We start from the raw sequence: 22,417 nt of genomic DNA on the forward strand, positions 1-22,417 counted from the left end.
AATTGTAATTAATCTCTATGATCTGAGATCTACCCGGAAGGATTAAAACTATAACATTACATGGAGTTTGAGATCCTGTAAGCTTCAAAGAGCCATATCTGCTCTAAAGATGCCGAAAATATATCATTCTTTCTCTCGTTCAGCACATTTACTGAATAAAGCCAAAGCAGTCATGGGTTTTTGCTGACAGCAGCACATGTAGCTGTGAACTCCAGGCTACTGTGACTTCCAAACATTTTCATCAGGGTGAGCCTCAAGTCCGCCTTATTGCTGCACCTGCTTTGACATTTTCTGACAGGCTTTGTGCTCTATTGCCATTAACTTGAAGATCTCATACACAAAATTGTCATGATCTTGCCTACCATCCTAACCAAAATTCATTTATTCTGTTTTTTCAAAAGAAGTCTCTGTGGCTCTTCCTGATAGGTTGGCATCTCACAACCTGAAAGAGTTTATTGTCATCCACATGCATAGAGAATCCTTCCAAGGTTTCTTGTCAAAGCCATGTATAAAGATTTTGAGTGAGACTAGCATCCTTGATTCTCGATAATGCAATGCCTTTCTCTTCTTCATTGAGAGAATCAAATATTTATGTGTTTTCCGCTTCCGAGAAGTTCCCACCTACAGTTCTTCAGTCACCATATTCCCTACTTTCCATATGTTCCTGATCTCATGACCACTCAGCTTTCAAAACAACTCTTCAGTTGGAGGTGTGTCGAAAAAAGGATGTTTTATCTAGTTATTTTCCACCTCTGTGCTTATGTCACTCCTGTAAAGCACTTCAGTGAGCAAATCACTCATGTTTGCATTTCTAATTTGGTTAGCTTTAAGTGAATAATGATCTCATTAATTTATTATAAACCATTCGAGGTACTCAGACTTTTTGATAAAGGAGACAACAGATAGAAGCTTATCCAACAAACGAAAGTGATCAAAGGTTCATGGAGTTTAAAGTTTTAAAGAAGGAAAGAAGAACCAAGAGTATAAATGAAGCTTGTACAATTTAGAGTCCCTTCTTGGAAGAGTTAGAAAGCGCATTAACATATTGAAGGCTTTCACAAGCCCAGCAGCACAGAAATGTTACTGTTTTTTCAATGATGTTTCTTAAACTCCTGTGGTCATAAAGCCCCTTTTCAACTTTTACCTACTTTATCTGTAGACATGAAGGGATATGCTGTGGCACATGCTTGGAGAAATGCTACCTTAGATGGTCTCTGAAGTCCTTTACTCTTCTAACCTTCTATGAATCCCTGGCATTAAAACTCTCCACATGTCTGCAGATGTGAGGAGACCACTAGGATGAGGTCCAGACATAAAGGTGGGAGTGAGGCTGTGTCCAGGGAGTTGGGGATTTGCAGGAAGAAGGAGGAAGAGATGCTATCAAGAGAAAACCAATTTAGGGGCAGGGATGAAAAAATCTGAGGAATTTTGGGATAATTTTGGAAAAATGAAAGAATCTATAAGATTAAAGAGAAGGAGAGACAAAAGTAAATAGAGACCTAGATGGTGATAGCAACTGGCCCCAGGTGCAGTGTGGAAGACAGTTCCGTCTTTTTCTTCCTCCCACTACTTACAGGAGTGGTTGAAGGCAAGGCTGCTCTGTCCAGACTTAAATAGCCTTTCCTAGAGATCTTGAGGCATCTAACTAATTTCAGTAAGCAACAACAGAACTAGAAGTTGGCAGACTGAACACATACATAGACCCTCGAGGCAAAAAGAATGGAATTGGAGGTGACAGCAACAGAAATTTGGAAAAGCAGATGGGCAACTGGTGACTGACATAGCAGACTCAAGAAGGTGAAACCTAAGGTGAAGCCCTGAAGAAAGCTGACTTGCTCCTACAGAACCCCAGCAAGGCTCAGAAACTTGATGACCAGGTACCTCCCAGAGTGGAATATCAGTTTGGACCTATAAAGAAGGCGCTAAATAAGAGTTCTGTTTAAGAAGCAGAGTCATAAATAAGGGAATCACCCCTTGCTCACCAAGATCTCACAGACACATGAATGGTATAAAAACTGATCTCAGTCCTTCCCTTAGAGACATTCTAAGTTTGTTCCTGAGTCCAAGGATATAATATTTTGGTGAGCTTGGCCAAACAGGACTTCACAGCAGTAAAATGATTAGGGAAGGTTCAACATCATCCAAGGAGCTCCCTTATAACCTGCCAGAAAGGGCCTATGAGCAGACTCTACTGCCATCACTTAACTTTTCCAAGTCTCACTTCTTTATATCACTTCCTAACTTGCACCAACACCTCCATTATCAACATTATAAGATTTTTGTGTGAGAATCAAGCGATTTTTATGATAATAGGTGATATACTAATATAAATTCTCATGTTCGTTACAATTACAATGACTTAACTCAGCTCTGGGTTTTGAGTTGCAAAACATCAGCTTGTACTGGAGAGAAAGAAAGAAAGAGATGCTTTTAATAAAAAATGTCAATTAAATCTTTAACAAGGCCCGACATAAGACGGGCTGGGATCTGGGGCTTGGGATCCGGGCCCTGGGATCCTTTACTGGAGGTGCTTGCACCTTGAGCAACACAATACAAAGAAACTCTAAGGGAATAAAAATAACTGCATGCATGCACAGTTGAGGCAATTATGAGCAAGATACAAAAAGGCCACAAATCAATTGCCATTTCTGAGGTGCGAGGGTCCTGCACCTGATCCCTGCACACACCACCACCAAGGGGGTGAGCGGACCATCTAAGCCACCCCTCCAGCCTGACCCACCGATCCACCCCTACTCTCATCCCATTTAAGGAACCAGCCTGCCCTCCTTGGGCAGCGATCAAGGGCACCTGTTACTTGTTTTTACCTCCTCATGCTGCAGCACAAGTCCTAACAAAGCCTAGCTTTAATTCCTCATCTGACCTCTTATCAACTTCTATTGATTAGAACTTAATTTCTATTGATTAAAGAGTCCAAGGACCCTAGTCAGTAACAAATGTGATTTGGTTACATTCTTTGATAGCTATGTATTTATAAAGCATGACATCTACTGTATGCCGAATTCTGTATGTTGCTTTGTTCTGATCTCTACAAGATCCCATGTTGCTCAAAACTTTAAGCTAAAAGGAGATAAAATTTGTATAACTTTCCCTGTATAAATTTACAATCCAAATTTGGAAGAATGTTAATAAATGCTTTTGATATTTTAAAATGCAAAAAATAAAATAAAATTACAGCCCCAGATTGCTTCCTTCACACTGGTAGAAGATCTGATATGTATTCTCTGGAAAAAAAAGAGCCTCTTGAAACACCAGGAAGAAGAGAGGTTGAACAAATAGGGGGAATAAGAGAAAGTCTGCACTCTCCTCCAGCTCCCTTTTTACACTTGACTGGTTTTCCCTTTGTCCGAGGAATCTAAAGCACCCGAAAGTAAAAACTGACAGTCATGAATTTCCCAACTAAATGTCTTAGACAATGAAACTAACCAGCCCACAATCCTACTCAATCACACAGAGCTTCTAGTTAGGATTTGGTTTGTTTTTGCGTGGGTGTGTTTTGGTGGCTGCACTTTAAATATGAAGAGCCAAAGGTCACCAGATATTTGAGGAAATCCTCTAGGGTAAAAAACAGAGACTAACATAAAATAAAAGAAAAAAGGATGTTAGAGAAAACAGAGACAAGGTAGAGAGGAGAAATTTTCAAAAATATTAATATTCTGAGAGATATGAGACAATGAAGTGTCAATAATACAAAAATGACATCCTACAAAATGAGAAATATTCAGAGAACACAAGGACCAAAAGATAAATCTCTCAAAAAAGTGAATCAAAAGATAAGAGAAGGAAAATAGAATAGAAAAGATCACAAAATTAGTAACTCAGCCAGCGTAAGGAAGCCAATCTTTAAAAAGTTAGATTTCCAAAGATAAAAGAACAGACAAACAAATATAATAGAAAGTGAGAATGGGCAGAAAGAATAGAAATAAAGAAGGAAAGAGAAGAATATGTAGACATCTTTAAAAAATTTTTCAAGTACCTAGAATTGCAAGACATGAGTTTGTAGATTTAAAAGGCCTCCAAATTTACCAGCAAAGTGGATAAGTAAGACCAGTCCCAGTACAAATAATCATGATATCATAGATTACTGAAGGCTCATAAAAGATTCTAAAAATCCCAAAAAAGAAAGAAAGAAAAACACTACCAGGTTGTATGTAAAGGATAAGAAATCATAAAGAAAAAGACTTCTCAATATGTATACTGGAAGACAGAAGATACAAAAGCAATGCCTTCAAACCCCTGCATCAATATCATTTCTAATCTAGAATTCTACCCAAACAAGTGTCAGGATAGAAAAAAAGACACTTTCAGGCATGTGAGGACTTAAAACGTACCTGTTAAATACTCTTTATCAAGCAGCTACTGAAAGCAGTGCAGTGTTAAAATGAAAAGTAAACCAAGAAAATGAATTTAGGAATCAGGGGATCAGAAAAAAGAGCTGAAGAGAATTCTGAGGGTGATGGTACGGAATGAACCCAGGACAGTAAGAGAGCAACATGTCAAGACTGAAATCACAGGGAGGAAAGTTCTGGGAAAGATGTAGCCAAGAACATGGGCTTGACAAACTACAAACTAGCTTTTCAATATCTAAAGGTGAGTTACTTTTTTGACAAAGGGATGGGTACGAACCAGTTACAGATATATAGAAAACTAAGCAAGCAAGCAAACAAACAAAAACAAATTATTAACTCCAGGTTGGGGAGAGTTTTACACCAAAGGAAATACATATAATTTTGTTATACTATAGAGCTCAGCAAGAAACAGTATTTACTAAGCTGTGATAATCATACCAATCAAACCAAAATTTAAGATGAAACAATATTAGGGTGATGCTGGGGAGAGAAAGTATCTGCACCAGACAGAAAGAAATGAGTGGAGGGAGAGAGTGGTAAAGAAAGAAGATAAAATCCTCATCCTCCATTGTGGAAAAGCAGCACGTACTTTTTAGTAGGTACCTATTAAGTATCCGGTAAAATACTATTAATAAATCTATTTAGATATATGGAGGTGATTACAGAAAGAAAGATCTAAAAATACCGAAATAATTAGTTTGGGGATGGAGAAATAGAGGGGTAAGCCGGGTACTTTTCTCTAAAATTTCTAAAACTATTAGAACTTTTCATCTCTGTGCTGTATATCTTTAATACAAATAAATATCAAACGAAAAAAACTAATAAACCTTTTGCTTTCAGCCTGTTGTGCCAATGTATCAAACACTCTGGTTTTAATCTTTAAGAACAAAAGCTGTTCATAGTCTGCTCCACACTATTCTCTTTGGGGTGGGGAGGGGGGTTTGGGGGGGGGAGCAGTAAAGATTGTTTTGAAGACCAGAGTCACTTTCTATTTTTACAAGAAGACAGCATAAAGACAAATTGGTCAAGCACCTTCTGCTGGAAGTTTTCAAAGCATATAATTTCCAAACTTTTATTGTCTCTTTCAAAGTGGAAAGTCAGACTGAATTTATGCTGACAACGTGATACATATTAGCATTTCCTTGTTCATTTATCACAGCTGTTTTAAAACAGTTAAAAAGAAAACCACAGCCTACTCTCCAGTATAAAAGAGATCGTTAGCTTCCAAATAGAAGTAAAAATAAATAAATAAATAAGAAAACTTTACCAGTGCAATAGTAGATTTGCTTACAATACTACCTGTGCTTAAGAAATTAGTACCAATACTTTAAACACGCCTCTGATTCCAACTCCTACTCATCTTCAAATTAATTACAAAAGCTTATTTAGACGACCACAAATACCATTCAATTTTTCCTAAGAATCGATTAAGTTTAACATTTCTTTTGAATTCTCAGGTAGTTTCATTATTCTTTGTGTGCGTGTATTGTTGTTTACCTAAAAAAACAAAAGTTTCGTTACTTGATTCTATTTTGTATCCTTCCCACCAGGAGAGCCAGCTACAGGTGCTTCAACTGCAGCTATACTGAGGTCGTGCTAAGGATTTAATATTTTATATAAGAATATAGAAAATTGTTTTAGGCGCCGGGGCTGGAAGGCCGGCGGCTGCCTGGGCGCGGGCTGCCCGGGCGGTGGGGGCCTGGCCCGGACCGCAGACGGCGGCGAGGTACCTTGTTTTTCTGACGAGAATTGAGCACCTCGGAATGAAAGGAAGCTCTCTGTGCAGTCTGCTGTGTGTGGAACCTCTGAAGTCAATAAAATAGTGTTGGATTCTATAGGGGCACCTCTAGATCAAGCTATGGTGGAAGATGTTTCGGAAAGGCAAAAAGCGACACAGCAGTAGCAGCTCCCAAAGCAGTGAAATCAGTGCTAAGAGCAAGTCTGTAGACTCCAGCCTTGGAGGGCTTTCGCGGTCCAGCACCGTGGCAAGCCTCGATACCGACTCCACCAAGAGCTCAGGACAGAGCAACAGTAATTCCGATACGTGTGCAGAATTTCGAATAAAATATGTTGGCGCCATAGAGAAACTGAAACTCTCTGAGGGGAAAAGTCTCGCAGGGCCGCTAGACCTGATAAATTACATAGATGTCGCCCAGCAAGATGGAAAGTTGCCTTTCGTTCCTCTGGAGGAAGAATTTATTATGGGAGTTTCCAAGTATGGCATAAAAGTATCCACATCAGATCAGTATGATGTTTTGCATCGGCACGCTCTGAATTAAATCATCCGGATGGTGTGTTTTGACGACGGCCTGGGGGCAGGGAAAAGCTTGCTGGCTCTGACGACCACAGATACCAGCAACGAAGAGTACAGCCTGTGGGTTTACCAGTGCAACAGCCTGGAACAAGCACAAGCGATCTGCAAAGTTTTATCCACTGCTTTTGACTCCGTATTGGTATCTGAGAAAGCCTGAACTCTGCAGTCAAGGGGAAGGAGGCTTCATGTGCAAGTGCAGCTGTTTTCTCAGTAGTTCTGTTTTCAGTCTGCGGTGTTGAACTACTATGGAAATATGAGAGATCTTTTGCTCTAGATTTTCTGAAGAAAATGCAACGTGTAAAATGTCAATCATTTGTTTTTCTATTAAAATGTGTCATTTAACAGTGAAAAAAAAGAATATAGAAAATTGTTTTAAAGTAGACTAATGGATTTTTTAATCCAGCAGGATAATTAGAAACTGTTTAAACTAATCTTTTCATTTTATACATCAAGTATCTAAGGAAAGCTAGCAAAGATCCTGCCAAAGAAGCTGGCCAAAGTTCACACTATGAGGAACTGGGTTGGATCACGTCTTGAGACATTCCTGTGCCATTTGTACCACCAAACTTGAAGAAAATCTTTCCACGTGAGACAATGGCCTAGTGAACATGGTGACTTGCCAAGTTAAAGTTAAAGCAGTTACCTTTATCATCCAAGTTTGGGAGTTCAAAGATCTAAGAACCCGAGGTCTCCTTGGAGGCATGCTTTCTGAGTCTGGTAACTATGAAACTGAGCCCCCTCAGAAGCAAGTTCTCTTACCAATCTTATGATTAATCTCTCTATCCAAAGCTTTGTTTCCTTTCTTGTCCCCTCTGACCTCAATTCCTGGCTAACTGAACAGGAATCAACCAGAGTCAGATGACTAAAATTGCTGTTGCTGATAACATCGCTAATGTACTAAAGTGGCTATTATGGATATCATTAAGATGTAAACTCAGGTTGTTTCTCCAGGGCAAGATGAGCTCACAGACCCTCAAGCCACGGACCACCTGGCCAGAGAGTTATAAACCAGAGACACCCTGACTTCCGAAACCGTCCCAGAAATGTCACAAGATGATGATTAATCCTAGCTTCTTTGTTCTTCCTCTTTAAGAAACCCCTAACTCAAAGATCAAGTTGAAGCGGATCTGAGGCTTGGCACCCTGCAATAAATCCTTACTTTGCAGCAAACTCGTGCTGTCAGAGCTTGGCTTTCCATGCCGAGGGTACATGAGTTCTTTGCTTAGTTACAACTACACGGCAGAGATTTGCCTGAAACTGTAGCTTCGCAAATACGTCGCATTCTTTTTAAGTTTCAAGAACAAATGGATCTTACCTGTTGTTCCGGAAGTAAAAATATAAAGATAAGGAGCCTTGAGGTTTGAGGTAACATGGTGGCTGCGTGACACCTGACTGTCAGGTGCTGTGCTCAGTTTTCCTTTGAGTGAAATTATGCCTTGTGGAACAGAATCTTTCATTGCCCAAATGCTGGTATCTTCTGGGAGGCTCGGAAGGATTTCTTCTATAGTTTCAAGCAAATCTAAAAACCAAAGGATTAGGAATAAGGAAATAAAACAGAAATCTCAAAGTACTCACCCTGTGTGTTCTTTTGCATGTTGGAACAGGGATAAAATGTAAATACAATGCTAACTTCTTTTTCCTGTTGGGTAAGTAACATCACAGCCATTTTATGATTCTGTTTCAGCATGACCAACTGAAAGCCTAGTTATTAACTGATTTAATCAATGCAAATAGCCCAATTCAAATTGAAATTTGGAGATTCCATGATCCAGATCGTGTTTTTCTCCCAATTTTTAAATAAGACTCTATTTTTGTACTTTGCTTTAAATCTAAATTCAGGGCACTGCACTAAACATTCTCCTTGAAATGCAACTCAGTAGCTCATTATGCCAAAAAGCCATCTGTCCATTACTGTTCAGTTCTACTATAATGCAATAATCCAGGAGAAACACCTGACTGAATTCACAAGGTTCACACGATTATGGCTTAGAGAGCATTTTAGAGTGAAAAGTTAAATGAGGAGATTTAGAGATGCTCTTTTCTCTGGATTAGAATAATTAAAGGTAAAAGGTCTTTGAAAGCAAAAGGAGAAAAAGAACGCCTTCCAGAAAAGAATCCAGGGTGCACAGCAGGCTGTGACAATGGCAGGTGAGAGAGGGCTGGTGAAAGCAGAGCCTGTGTCAGCAGCATTGGGATCCAAGGCCTGGCTAGAACCAACGTCAAGCAAAAAAGAAGGCAGAGGAGTAGAAAAGTCAGAAACACAGGTGTCTTCAGGCCTGAAGAACTTAGGGGTCTTCACAAGATCAAGGGTCTGGGTTGAAATTCAGGCAGGAGAAAGGAAAAGGGATATTTCTCTCAGGAAGCATCTACTATACAGATAACAAGAGAGCAACTACGAAGGGGAGAATGTGTTGAGTTACTCTGGGAGATTGAATTAGACCTCCTTAATTTGATTTTTAATGTAGGAGAAACTGTCGTCTGTCCAGGAGGAGAGTAGTGGTAGAGAAGGAGGGAGATGGAAGGTGGGTGCGGTCCTGGAGGAGGAAATATTCAGTGTGAAGGTGCTTGGCACTCTATGGGATACAAAAGAAGCAGAGCATCTGCATTCCTGGATGATGTATAAATGAGTGAGGCACCATTTTATTTTCCAGAGTAGAGAGACAAACAGTTCTTTGCATTCTTTAAATTCTTTTAAAATGTAACACTCCCTCCCTTTTACCTGGATGTTTCACAGTGAAGTTCTACTTTCAGGTTCTACATGGGTGTTCCAGTTTTATTTTCTTACTCCTATAGTACACCACACTTTACTAAGATAAAAGTGATTTCTGAGTGCTGTATTATTTATCTTAAAATCTACATTAACATCCACGGGGATATTAAGCAGTGGCCTTTTAGAGTTAATGTAGGGAACGCCAGAGATTACCAGCAACCACCAGAAGCCAGGAAGAGGCAAGGAAAGATTCTTTCTTAGACCCTTCAGAGGGAGCTCAACCCTGCAGACGCTTTGGTTTTGTACTTTTAGCCTCCAAATCTGTGAGGGAATGAATTTTTGTCATTTTAAGCTACCCACGATGTGTTATTTTATCACAGCAGCCCTAGGAAACTAACTCAACCAAGGTCACAAGTTGGTGGACAGAACTGTTGGTCTAACCTAAGTCTAACTCTAAAATCTGTATATTACCTCATAAAAGAAATCAATGATAAACAATATTATTAAATGTAAAATATACCCTGGTCAGAATGGTAAGGTCTATGTAAATATAAATCTATCTATCTAAGTTTAATTACATTTTTAAATAATTTTTAAACAAAAATTTAAAAATAATCACCAGATATATTCTATTTTGAAGTTGAATTCAGGGTGCTGCATTAAACATCTTCCCAGAAATATAAATGTGTCTCGTTATTTCAAAAAGCCATCTGGCCTTTCTGCCCGTGGACACCGCCGAGTAAGCATCGTTGACGTCTCCCCCCTCCACTGCCGTCATGTCCAAGTCAGAGTCTCCCAAAGAGCCCGAACAGCTGCGGAAGCTCTTCATCGGAGGTTTGAGCTTTGAAACAACCGATGAGAGTCTGAGGAGCCATTTTGAGCAATGGGGAACGCTCACAGACTGTGTGGTAATGAGGGATCCAAACACGAAGCGCTCCAGAGGCTTCGGGTTTGTCACCTATGCCACTGTGGAGGAGGTGGATGCGGCCATGAATGCAAGGCCACACAAGGTGGATGGAAGAGTTGTGGAACCAAAGAGGGCCGTCTCAAGAGAAGATTCTCAAAGACCTGGTGCCCACTTAACTGTGAAAAAGATTTTTGTTGGTGGCATTAAAGAAGACACTGAGGAACATCACTTAAGAGATTATTTTGAACAGTATGGGAAAATTGAAGTGATTGAAATCATGACTGACCGAGGCAGTGGCAAAAAGAGAGGCTTTGCTTTTGTAACCTTTGATGACCATGACTCTGTAGACAAGATTGTCATTCAGAAGTACCATACTGTGAATGGCCACAACTGTGAAGTAAGGAAAGCCCTATCTAAGCAAGAGATGGCTAGTGCTTCATCGAGTCAGAGAGGTCGAAGTGGTTCTGGAAACTTTGGTGGTGGTCGTGGAGGTGGTTTTGGTGGGAATGACAACTTTGGTCGTGGAGGAAACTTCAGTGGTCGAGGTGGCTTTGGTGGCAGCCGTGGTGGTGGTGGATATGGTGGCAGTGGGGATGGCTATAATGGATTTGGTAATGATGGAAGCAATTTTGGAGGTGGTGGAAGCTACAATGATTTTGGCAATTACAACAATCAATCTTCAAATTTTGGACCCATGAAAGGAGGGAACTTTGGAGGCAGAAGCTCTGGCCCCTATGGCGGTGGAGGCCAATACTTTGCCAAACCACGAAACCAAGGTGGCTATGGCGGTTCCAGCAGCAGCAGTAGCTATGGCAGCGGCAGAAGGTTTTAATTACTGCCAGGAAACAAAGCTTAGCAGGAGAGGAGAGCCAGAGAAGTGACAGGGAAGCTACAGGTTACAACAGATTTGTGAACTCAGCCAAGCACAGTGGTGGCAGGGCCTAGCTGCTACAAAGAAGACATGTTTTAGACAATACTCATGTGTATGGGCAAAAAAAACTCGAGGACTGTATTTGTGACTAATTGTATAACAGGTTATTTTAGTTTCTGTTCTGTGGAAAGTGTAAAGCATTCCAACAAAGGGTTTTAATGTAGATTTTTTTTTTTTTTTTGCACCCATGCTGTTGATTGCTAAATGTAATAGTCTGATCATGACGCTGAATAAATGTGTCTTTTTTAAGAAAAAAAAAAAAAAAAAAAGCCATCTGTCAGCCCTGACTTAGTTCTACTAGAATACAAAACATTTGAAAAAAACTCATGATTTACTTCCTCAAAATCCATAACCCAGATTGATCACAAAGAAGCAGCAAGAGAAATATGTCAAATGGGACTGGGAAATTCACAATAAAACCTACAAGAAAACTAAGGAAACACAGAAAAATGATAAGGAGTTGATATGTCAGGGTTGGAGAGGCAAATTGGGGCTTGAAAGTTTCTGAGTTAATTTTTGTTTCTTTAACAAATCTAAATAAAATAAACTGTAAGATTCCAGAGAAAAATCTATTTCCACTGAGCATACACAGCATGCTGCCATTTACAGATTGCTCTGGTAAGAAGGAGAAGTGAAAGAAAATCACAAGGAATGCCAGGAGGAGCAAATGATCTAGTCTTTGTATTTTAATTTTTAGCACTAGATTTTGTTTAAATGATTCTTTCCGGCATTTTGAATGTATTAAGACAAGTCTCTGAACTGACCCATTTCATTAATTTCAAATTTCTCACCTGGAATTGTAAATTAACAGCACAAACTGTATATGTTCTTAATAATATGTGTGTCTAAATTGGCAAAATAAATGCGGAGAAAGTTACAATATGATTAACTGTGGCCCCAAATCTTTGTTGGAATTGTAGAGTCTAAAAAATTAGAGTATTTTCAAAGAGTGATGACTTTTACAAGAAAAGGGAAGTGAGTGGATTCCTTGGAATCAGAAAATACAATTTAATCTCCTTCATACATTACAATTAAATTGACTTAGGTGAGATATTTAGAATTATCAAATAGAATTTTATCTAACGAAATTATTTCTTCAATAGTGATAGGAAATGTGGGTGAGGACAGTGAAAATTGGAATAAAAATTTGAAAAGTCTAGGGGATAAAGAATCATTGTTTACTCATCACTGTCAATCACTCTTAATAAAATGGAAAGTTTTGGTGTCATTCTGAAAGTAAATTTTAAATATTAAGTCCTGCCAAAAAATAGCATTTGTTAAATGCTTCATGGACTCGGCTGTGTTTCATGAAGATGTACTCTTTAGTGACATGTCCTACCATTGAAACCCATAGAACTGTAAGCACCTCAGAAGAATGATGCCTGTTCCACTCCATCCTTTCACTGGTTATGGCTGGCACATACACCATAGGTGCTGGATGTGGAATGGAGCTCTGCCCATGGGATCCACTGTAGGTGCCGGTCTTATCAGTAAAATACCACAAGAAAATGAGACAGAGGAAAATTCTATGAGATTTAACAAAGTCTACATTACAGGAGAAGACTGAATCTCTCTTTTCAAAGCAATAGAGTCTTCCAAGAAATACACATTGTTTCTCGCATATGCAAGGCACTGTGTTAAGTGGGGTTGCAAACATAAAAAGAGGTAAATTATGATCTCTGCTTATAATCCTTTAGCACTGTTTGTACCAATTAATTTCTTGTTTCTACATCATTATGTCTCATTCACATTTCTGAGACTATGAAATCAATGAGTAAAAACGTAATATATCCCTCTAATATGCCATTAGTGTGAATTGGGTTATTCATTCTGCATTAAAAACTCTTTTTTTAAATTGAGGTATAGTTGATTTACAATGTTATGTTAGTTTCTGGTGTACAGCAAAATGATTCAGTTATATATACATATACACATATTCTTTCTCATTATAGGTTATTACAAGATATTGAATGTAGTTTCCTGTGCTATACCGTAGGATCTTGTTGTTTAGCTATTTTGTATATAGTAGTGTGTATCTGCTAATCCCAAACTCCTAATATATACCCCCCCCCTTTCCCCTTTGGTAACCGTAAGTTTGTTTTCTATGTCTGTGAGTCTGTTTCTGCTTTGTAAATAAGTCCATTTGTATTGTTTTTATTTTTAGGTTCCACATATAAGTGATACCATTTGATATTTGTGTTTCTCTGTCTGACCTACAAAAATTATTTTTAAATTATCTTATTCCATATAAAACAAACTAATATTTTCAAAGGTATTGCTTGTAGGGCTTCCTAGGTGGCGCAGTGGTTAAGAATTCGCCTGCCAATGCAGAGGTCACGGGTTTGATCCCAGCTCCAGGAAGATTCCCACATGCCGCGGAGCAACTAAGCCCGTGTGCCAAAAAAGAAAAAAACACACACACAAAGGTATTGCTTGTAGCTCTTAAAACACTGGCAAATGTTTAACTTTAAACTTTTACGCATTAATAAAACTAAAGTGAAACTCAACTGCACAGGGCTAACTTGAGCTTTCCGTACTGCAATGCAATATTCACACAGAAACCAAAGTGAAGTTGTAGATCTCTTCACATGCTCATCACTACCATCCTACTGCTTCACAGCAGCTCAGCTGCTTTCTCACAGAACACAGGGGCAGGCTGCGGTGTCTAAGAAAACTGATGCTTAAGTAGGCAATGCCTGAGAGCAACATATGTCATTATACAGATAACAATGCTTCTTATCAGGCCAGAAACTAATTTCATCATCAATAATGTGCCAGCTAGTTTCACAAATATTAGTTTATTGATAATCATGACCCTAGGAAGTACACAGGAGCATGTCTTTCAATTGTGATAACGTATTCTTCCTTGAAGCAATTTTATTAACTGCCCTGAATACATGCATACAAGTTTGTAAATGGGTTTGCGGGCTTTCACTTTCACTTGTCCTCACACCTTTGGGGGAGTATTTATTATAGGCAAAATTGTGCAAGAAAATAAAAAGTAGAATACTGCATGTGACATTATTTCTAACACATCTCTTATTGCCAATAAATAATTACTACTCAGAGGTGTTTCTCCCATTCAGCCTTGCCACTTCTCTGAGGAGGCACAATCCCTCTTTAAATTGTTTTTGCTCCTGTCAGTATTCAAGCATCATTCCCTTACGGTAAACACATGTTCAACATATACTGTGTATAAGAATCCCAGGGTCAGTATCGTCATGATCTTGTGAAGAAGATAACACATGCTTAGAACACTACCTTTTCCAACCAGTAAACCATGAAGCCACTTAAACTTCCAATCAAAATCAGTTGTTTTCTTTTGTAATGGAGGTAATCCTTGCCTGAGTCTAAATGAATGGCAAAACAGCCATTCTTTCTACCACACATAAAAATATAGAAGTACCCTGAAAATTAAAATAGATATATGTGCCACTATCATATTACATGGATAAACTACTACAGGTTCACATGAGCCGTGTCTTATCTATGTGAACATGTATTACTTTCTATAGAACTTAGAGGGTCTTTATTCTTCCTCAAACTCTTCCTCTTGGTCTTTGAAAAGCAGATGCCTTTATGGCTGAAAGTCATTTGGAGAATTACAATGGCTTGATTGTTAACTGGAACATTTGCCCTGCAGTCTGAATGTAACAGATCATGAAAACGAACAAGGCAATGCTGCATGCGTTATTGTGAGTTTAGAGAGCTGACATAGGATTGCACTTCTTATGAACAGAAACACAAAACCCTTCCAAAAATGTGGAGATACAAAATACTATTGAATCTAAAGTAAAAATATTCATGGTAATATTAATATATATTTTTTACTTACCCACTTATAATGATTTACTATGTGATATATTGAGAAAGAGAGTGCAAAATACATGCAAGTAAATCTGAAATTTTGTGGCTGCTTAGTCTAAACACTAAAGACTACAAAGTCTAAAATGCTTTGACTTTTGGGGAGTCATGATTCTAACACTTAGCAACATTGATGTAAAATAACACAACTGGAAATTCCATTGATATATCTATTGCCAAAATCAGCTACCAAAAGAATAGCAGAGGGACAATTCATGGGCAAAAAGAAGCACGTAAGTAAACAGTTACTGGATACCCATAGGTACCTTATAGTTTTTCATTAGGTCATTCAATCATCTATTCATTCACCTAGGCAATAAATATTTATTAAGCATCTCCTTTACACTAAGTTCTGAGAATTTAGCAGCAAAGAAAACAAACTTCCTCAGCTCAAAAAACTAACATCTGAGTTCTTGGCCTATTCCTCACAGCCACACAGATATCTCTATGTGAATTGGCAAACAGATCTTTACCATTCCATGGAGTCACTGGGATAGCCCCAGCACACAGTGACTGAGGCAAGAGGATTGCTGGAAAAAGTGCTAAAACAAAGTAGATGAATAGACGGAAGACGACAGAGAAGGAAAGGGAGCAGGGCAGAGGGAGGGGTGGAAAGGGAAGGGAAGAGGAAGGGGGAAGATGGAGATGAAGGAATGAGCAGAAGCAGAAATGAGGACAAAGACAAAGGTGTACCCAAGAGGCTATTGTGATTTAGCATCAGAAAATCCAGGCTCCAGTTCCCACACTGCCTCTCCTAGATGTACAAGCTTGAGAAGATTACTTGCCCCCTCTAAACTGTGCTTCCCTCATTTTTTTTTAATTTATTATTTTTTGGGGGGTACACCAAGTTCAATCATCTGTTTTTATACACATATCCCCGTATTCCCTCCCTTCCTTGACTCCCCCACCTCGAGTCCCCCCCACCCTCCCCGCCCCAGTCCTCTAAGGCATCTTCCATCCTCGAGTTGGACTCCCTTTGTTATACAACAACTTCCCACTGACTATCTATTTTACAGTTGGTAGTATATATATGTCTGTGCCACTCTCTCGCTTCGTCTCAGCTTCCCCTTCATCCCCCGCCCCCTCCCAAACCTCAAGTTCTCCAGTCCATTCTCTGTATCTGCTTCCTTGTTCTTGTCACTGAGTTCATCAGTACCATTTTTAGATTCCGTATATGTGAGTTAGCATACAATATTTGTCTTTCTCTTTCTGACTTACTTCACTCTGTATGACAGACTGTAGTTCTATCCACCTCATTACATATAGCTCCATCTCATCCCTTATTTATAGCTGAGTAATATTCCATTGTATATATATGCCACATCTTCTTTATCCATTCATTTGTTGATGGGCTTCCCTCATCTTTAAAACCAGACTATGGGGACATCCCTGGTGGCACAGTGGTTAAGAATCCGCTTGCCAATGCAGGAAACACGGATTCCATCCCTGGTCCAGGAAGATCCCACATGCCGCGGAACAGCTAAGCCCACGCGCCACAAATACTGAGCCTGTGCTCTAGGGCCCGCGAGCCACAACTACTGAGCCCAAGTGTCACAATTACTGAAGCCCGTGTGCCTAAAGCCCATGCTCTTCAACTCTTCAACAAGAGAAGCCAGTGCAATGAGAAACCCACGCAACACAAAGAAGAGTAGCCCTGGTTCTCTGCAACTAGAGAAAGCCCACGTGCAGCAAGACCCAATGCAGTCAATACATAAAAATAAATTTAAAAAAAAACAAAAAAACTATGACTGTGGTGAGGATGACATAAGATAATGTGTTGAAAAACAGTTTATTTACACAGTACTTTAAAAATGGAAGAGATTATTATTTATCATTAACATTATTCATATTATTGCTAAATGTGTCAAAGGCTATAATTACATAAACTTTTAAAAGCTTTATACAAACGTCTCAACATTTTTCTGTTTGTCCCAGGTAAAGAGAAAAGCATGTGTAGGTGGATGATAATCTTGGCAGCTGGCACTATTAGCAATATCAGAGTTGAAATATTGGGGGGAAAGAACTAGGTTTAATACAAGACTTTAATTTTCAATAAGTGCTGAAATTTTCCAGGGAAAATTGGGATGCCACTTGACACATCTTCTGAATGAAACTACACACATATAAAGCTTTTTTGCAACTATTTTTGAGTCTTCAGACAGAGAAAAAGGAATAATAGTTTTATAAACATTTAAATTTTTTCTAGTCATCTGTGCATGAAAAGCCTGATGTCTTAATATTGGCAACTTTTATTTTACTGTTTTTATGGAATGCAATTTTTTTCATGATTATATCAAAGGGGGATTAACAGCCCCAGAAACCATTGGGCTATAGTGTATAATACAGCAGAGTCTTATGTCAGAGTCCAGGTTTTGAGTCTGCTCTGTACCTACTAAGCTGTGTCACCCGAGACACCCTAGGTGAATTTCTTTCTCTCAGTTTCCAAAATACAGTTCTGTACCTGCCTCTCAGAATCACTGGGAGTACCTTTTACACAGCCAGCCTTGAGTAAATGGCAACATTAATATTTTTGTTAATGACAATTAGGGCAAGGATAACATTTAATTCTCTCATGGCTTAGCTGACACAGACAGAACTATCAGACATCTGCCGTGATTAAAATGTCACCTAGCACCATGGACCACCATGGACAATATCTGGTCTGAATATGAAGCCTGTTTGACACTGTTTTCATACAACTTATGAACAGTACAATTTTGCTAACGCGTGGCAAAGTGTTAAAGGTCCTATACCAGAGAGATGACTTACTAGCCTTTCTTATAGCTAACACCAAATTAGAATGTAGCAGCAAAATCCAAATGAGATGCCTTAATAAAAGCCTCTAATGACTCTATAATGATAATAGCAATTATTTCAATTCACCAAGGATTTACTTTGTATATACTAGGCACTCAGCTAGTCACTTTACAAAAGCTCAGCCAGTTAATCCTCAGAATTACACTGTGAAGGAGATGGTATTATCACCATTTTACCATTTTACAGCTAAGTAAAGTGAGACTCAGAGCAGCGGATAATCTTATCTTCAATCACACAGAAGTGGCAGATAATAAATGAAAGTTGGGACTGTCTGGCTTATCTTAATCTAAACCACTTGACTGGTTTTTCACCTCCATATACTCTCCCTGGGGATATAATGATTGCATAGTACATCTCCATTAGAAACATCCAATGAGAATTTTAAGACCTCTGAAATGTAAAGTTATAAAAACTATGTGTATAAATTGTTCAAGGATTAGATTCAAGATGCCAATAATACAGTTTTGAGGGTAAGAACTTCAAATACAGAAAGTTGACCGTGATCTAAGCCACACTGTCTTACAAAACAAAACAAAACTAGTAATTAATCAAAATAGAACTGTCCTATCTTTGAAAAACATATGCAATTTATATATTTTGGATGTATGCTAAAAAAAACTGTGGCTAGGATTTAAGGTTGATTTCTCCAGGTACCTACTTATTAAGCAAAGCAATGAAAGATTTTTGGCTTAAAATTCCAGCATCCCAAAGTGGCTTTTATATACAAAACCTGACTGGTGTTGGTAAAAACAAAAACAAGGAAACAATACAATTAGTTATTGGCAAGCAAAGCAAAAGCTGGCACAAGTAAAACTGCAAAATTAATTGGTCCTAATTAGGCAATGACTCAGTCAACAGCAAAGTTTGAAAATTCTATTTTGAGAAGTAAGCAGCCCTATGCACTTCAAGAGGAGTCCCTCAGGAGACAGGATATGGGATGTTTCTCAGGTTGGCCTCAACATCATGGCCACAGAAATCTTTTCAGAGAGATTGTGGCCCTTCTAGTTTGCTCTTCTAAAGGGAATGTATGGCTTTACTAATTTTTTGCAAAATGTAAAGTTTAGATTTGCTCTAGAAACTGCAACTGAAATTAGAATGAGCAACTAAAATGTCAGAATATACCCACAAATGAACTGTGATAGTTTTCGCTGCTACATTCATACTATCACTGTCTCTGCACGAGAGGTAAATATTGTTTCATCATGTTACCAAAATTCTGTGTGACTCCTTTATCTTACTTGTTGCTACAGTTCAGAGAAATTTTATCATACTGTCTAACCTCTTTCCAAGGGGAGGAGCTGAACTTCAATCTTGGAGGATAGTACTGTTGAATGAAAAAAGAAAAAGAAAAAAAAAACAAAAAAACCACAAGAAAGGCCTTCTGGCTTCTCTACTCCTGTAACTTAAGATAAAAATCAGTGCTTAAGAGTAATAAGATAGATTGGGAGCTTGGGATTGACATGTACACACTGCTGTATTTAAAATAAAATGCTTCTCCGTGAAAAAAATATCATCACATAAAAAAAAGAGTAAACATTTTTGCTACTTTATCAGTCACAAATTGAGATGGAAGGACAGCTGGCACAAGCAAAAGTGAAAGCCTTGAATAACTAACCTTTCTAATATATTTCACCTAACTCGTTTTTGTGTGATGTGCAATTATTATATAATAAACGTTACATGGAAAGTACTATACTTTAGACATTACTGGTGTATAAATGTAGATTTTCCTCCCATACTTCTCTGTGAATCTACAAATGCTATATGTGTCAGTATTTTTAACCTAAAATACTTAGTTTCACTCATGTCCTTGCCATGATCCTCATCCTCCACCTTCCTACCCCCACGCAAGAAGCATATTCATAGACCACTTAGATTATACCAAAGTATCCGTTTTCATACTTCACTCCACTTTGTTATGCAACCCATCTTACTAGGTTCTTCATTGGTTAGGCACTCAACCAAAGACTTCTCTATGTAGTTCACTGTCAGTATATGTCTCCAAAGCCTAAATCCAAGAGGAGGGGGAAGAAGGTTAGCACTTACTGAAGAAAGAAAATGATGCACAGGTGGGGGTGGGAAAAGGAAGAGAGAAAGAGGCTGAGTCTGCCATGAGCCCGCTGCTAGCTGGGAGGTGGGAGTCCAACATTGCCAGGCAAATCCTAGCTTGCAGGCAGTGCAGAATAAGAGCAGACATGAAGACAGGAATTCATGCACTTCCGATTAAACATGTTTCTTCTGCAAAGGCAGTCAACCTTGATAGTGTTACTATTAGAAGTAGTAGGTATTCCACAATGAAATCAGGATCACTTTCCTCTTCATCAAACAACTCTGAAAGATTTGACAAAATTTAGAACTTACCAAGCTCCATGTCTCTGTGTTCTTGCACTCACTGAAGGTATCAAGAAGAGTAAAATGCGCCCCCCTCCCTTCACTAGAATAATAAAAAGCAGAGATTTCAGAAAAGTCTTCAGAGGCTGTCCTGATAATTAGTAGTCTACAACAGAGTAAGTGACTGAAGTAGGAGAGAGGGAATTAAACCACTAGCCATAGAATTGTTAAACTATTTTGTACCCTTAACATGCACACTTCATCACACACTCAGAATATCAATTGTGAAATGGTTCTAACAAAAAAATGGGGGTGGGGGGTAGGTAGGAGGCAGGGTTGCCGTTCTGCACAGGCAGATCACACCCCATACTCTACCTGCACCGACCACGAGGGCCCTGGGCTCACAGCTGCGGATGCAATGCAGGAGGGAGACCCCGCGAATGTTGGAGTTGAGGAAGGCCACCACGCAGCCCAGCTTGGCCAGGCCGAACCACACGTGAATGAAATCGGGCTCATTGCCCATCAGCAGAGCCACGGTTTCGCCTCTTTTCAGCGTAGAATGGTTCAGAAAGACGTGGGCCACGCTATTACTCCTCCTGTCCACATCCTGATAAGTGTAGACGTCTCCTTCATAGATGATGAAAGGTTTCTGGGGCTGCTTCTTGGCATGGATCAGGAATTTATCCAGGACAGTGACTAGCTCCCCTTTCAGTCTGTACATCTCCATCTGAAGTCCACAGCATACCACCTTCAGCAGGTACCAGAAGTCGTCCCAGAAGTAAGGGTACAGGAGTTTCTGCATGAAGCTCAGGAAGACCATTCCAGCCCCTAGTCCTGTTAGCCATGACAGGAGCATGGGCGCCACGGGGCCAGAAGGCAGCTCTGATCCCGGCCCTGCCATTGTCCTCTTCTAGGTGCACCTCTCCTCGGAGACAACCGGTCCGCAATGCGCAAGGCTAGCACCTGCAGTTCGTCCCAACCTCTCCGGGAAGAAGGGAACCTTGCGAAACAGAATCAGAAGTTTGCACCGAAGTCGCCCCAAGGAGTGCTGGGGATAAGGCGTGGGCTACCTGGTGGATGAGCAGACAGTGAGTGAGATAAGCTCGGCGCCCTCGCCTCGGAACCCCGACTGCGGCCTGCGGCCCGCACCCCGCGGCGCTCTGAGGCACCTGACAGTCCTCCCCGGGCTGGTTGGCTCAGTCCCCGGCGCCTTCCAAGCCCCTGAGCAAACCCCACCACCCTCAGGGGCAGATGCTCTCCTCGTCGAGGCAATGCTTCCGGCGCCTGCCACTTGGAGGCTGGATTCGAGCGCGGAGAAGCTGAAGTGGCGACGGCTGAGACGTGCAGCGGCTTTCCGCCTTGATCCTCCAGAAAGCGCGCAGGGTGTCGGGACCACGCTTTGGTCCAGGGCGTCCCCAGGTCTCGTGGGATCCGGGCCCCGCAGCGCCGCCGCGTCTCCGCCCCACGGCGCAGCCCAGCGCCCCGCGGCTCACCTTGGTCACGTCTCTTCCAGGTGCCCGCCGTGCCCGCTGGAAGAGGTGCCTTCTACGCCGGCCGCAGCTCCCCTCCGAGGGTTCTCGAGCTGGTGTCTGTCTCCTGCGAGCCACGGCGGAGGTGTCGTCCGCCCCCCGCCCGCCTCCAGGCTGCCGGCCAACCCCGGCTCCGACCGCGGCCGCGGGAGCGGCTCGGGCCCCCTCGCCGGCTCCTCCCTCCCAGCAAGTGTGCTGCGACCCAGTCCCCGTTGGGAAAGCCACATGGCCTGGGGTCGAGGGGAACCAGGCTGTTGGAACCGGGTCGGGGAGTTCATTCATTCAATAAGTAGTCAATAAAGGAGACTAAACTAGAGGCTAGAGAGGGGAGAGGAAGAATTAAAGAAAAAAAAGACACCCCAAACTGCAGTAGGTGGTGGTGGTGGCGGTGGCGGGAGGTTGGCAGGGAGACAGGCAACAACAAAAAAGATACTTATGAATTGGACCGATGAAGGAATATTTGAACTATTTGTTCATAAAACATCACAAAGTACGTTTGTCATTCTACAAAAAAGTATTTTCGAAAACTTAGGTTAGTATTGACATTTATACTAGGATTCTATCCTTACAGTGTCTTGATAGTGCTTTTTACAGGACAAATATCGTATGCTAACTCACATATACGGAATCTAAAAATGGTACTGATG

General features: G+C 40.3%; 2 protein-coding genes and 1 pseudogene across 5 annotated transcripts in view; 2 read left to right on the forward strand and 1 right to left on the reverse strand.

The window, feature by feature from the left end:
• SLC27A6 (solute carrier family 27 member 6) overlaps positions 1-21,884 on the reverse strand; it is a 56,427-nt gene extending 34,543 nt beyond the window's left edge. Inside the window, exons 1-3 of one of the 4 annotated variants that reach the window (XM_057736008.1) lie at positions 21,735-21,873; positions 20,617-21,311; positions 7,997-8,200 (exon numbers count right to left, since the gene is read on the reverse strand). In XM_057736008.1, coding sequence (XP_057591991.1) covers positions 7,997-8,200; positions 20,617-21,142 — 730 coding nt within the window. In that variant the 5' untranslated portion in view covers positions 21,143-21,311; positions 21,735-21,873. Of the gene's footprint in view, positions 1-7,996; positions 8,201-20,616 lie in introns of all 4 variants that reach the window. The other 3 variants (XM_057736019.1, XM_057735999.1, XM_057736025.1) reach the window with 3 other exon arrangements.
• LOC130858926 (integrin beta-1-binding protein 1-like) lies at positions 6,014-6,838 on the forward strand (annotated as a pseudogene).
• LOC130853736 (heterogeneous nuclear ribonucleoprotein A1) lies at positions 10,112-11,407 on the forward strand. The gene has a single exon (XM_057736038.1). It carries the CDS (start codon positions 10,168-10,170, stop codon positions 11,128-11,130), a length of 963 nt encoding a protein of 320 aa, XP_057592021.1. The 5' UTR covers positions 10,112-10,167; the 3' UTR covers positions 11,131-11,407.
• Positions 21,885-22,417: the final 533 nt, after the last annotated feature.

Source organism: Hippopotamus amphibius, chromosome 1 (assembly GCF_030028045.1).
Source record: "Hippopotamus amphibius kiboko isolate mHipAmp2 chromosome 1, mHipAmp2.hap2, whole genome shotgun sequence".
Classification (NCBI taxonomy): Eukaryota; Metazoa; Chordata; class Mammalia; order Artiodactyla; family Hippopotamidae; genus Hippopotamus; species Hippopotamus amphibius.

Excerpts from the sequence above, each read along its gene's own strand:
- LOC130853736 (XM_057736038.1), top strand. The coding sequence starts at position 10,168 with ATGTCCAAGTCAGAGTCTCCCAAAGAGCCCGAACAGCTGCGGAAGCTC.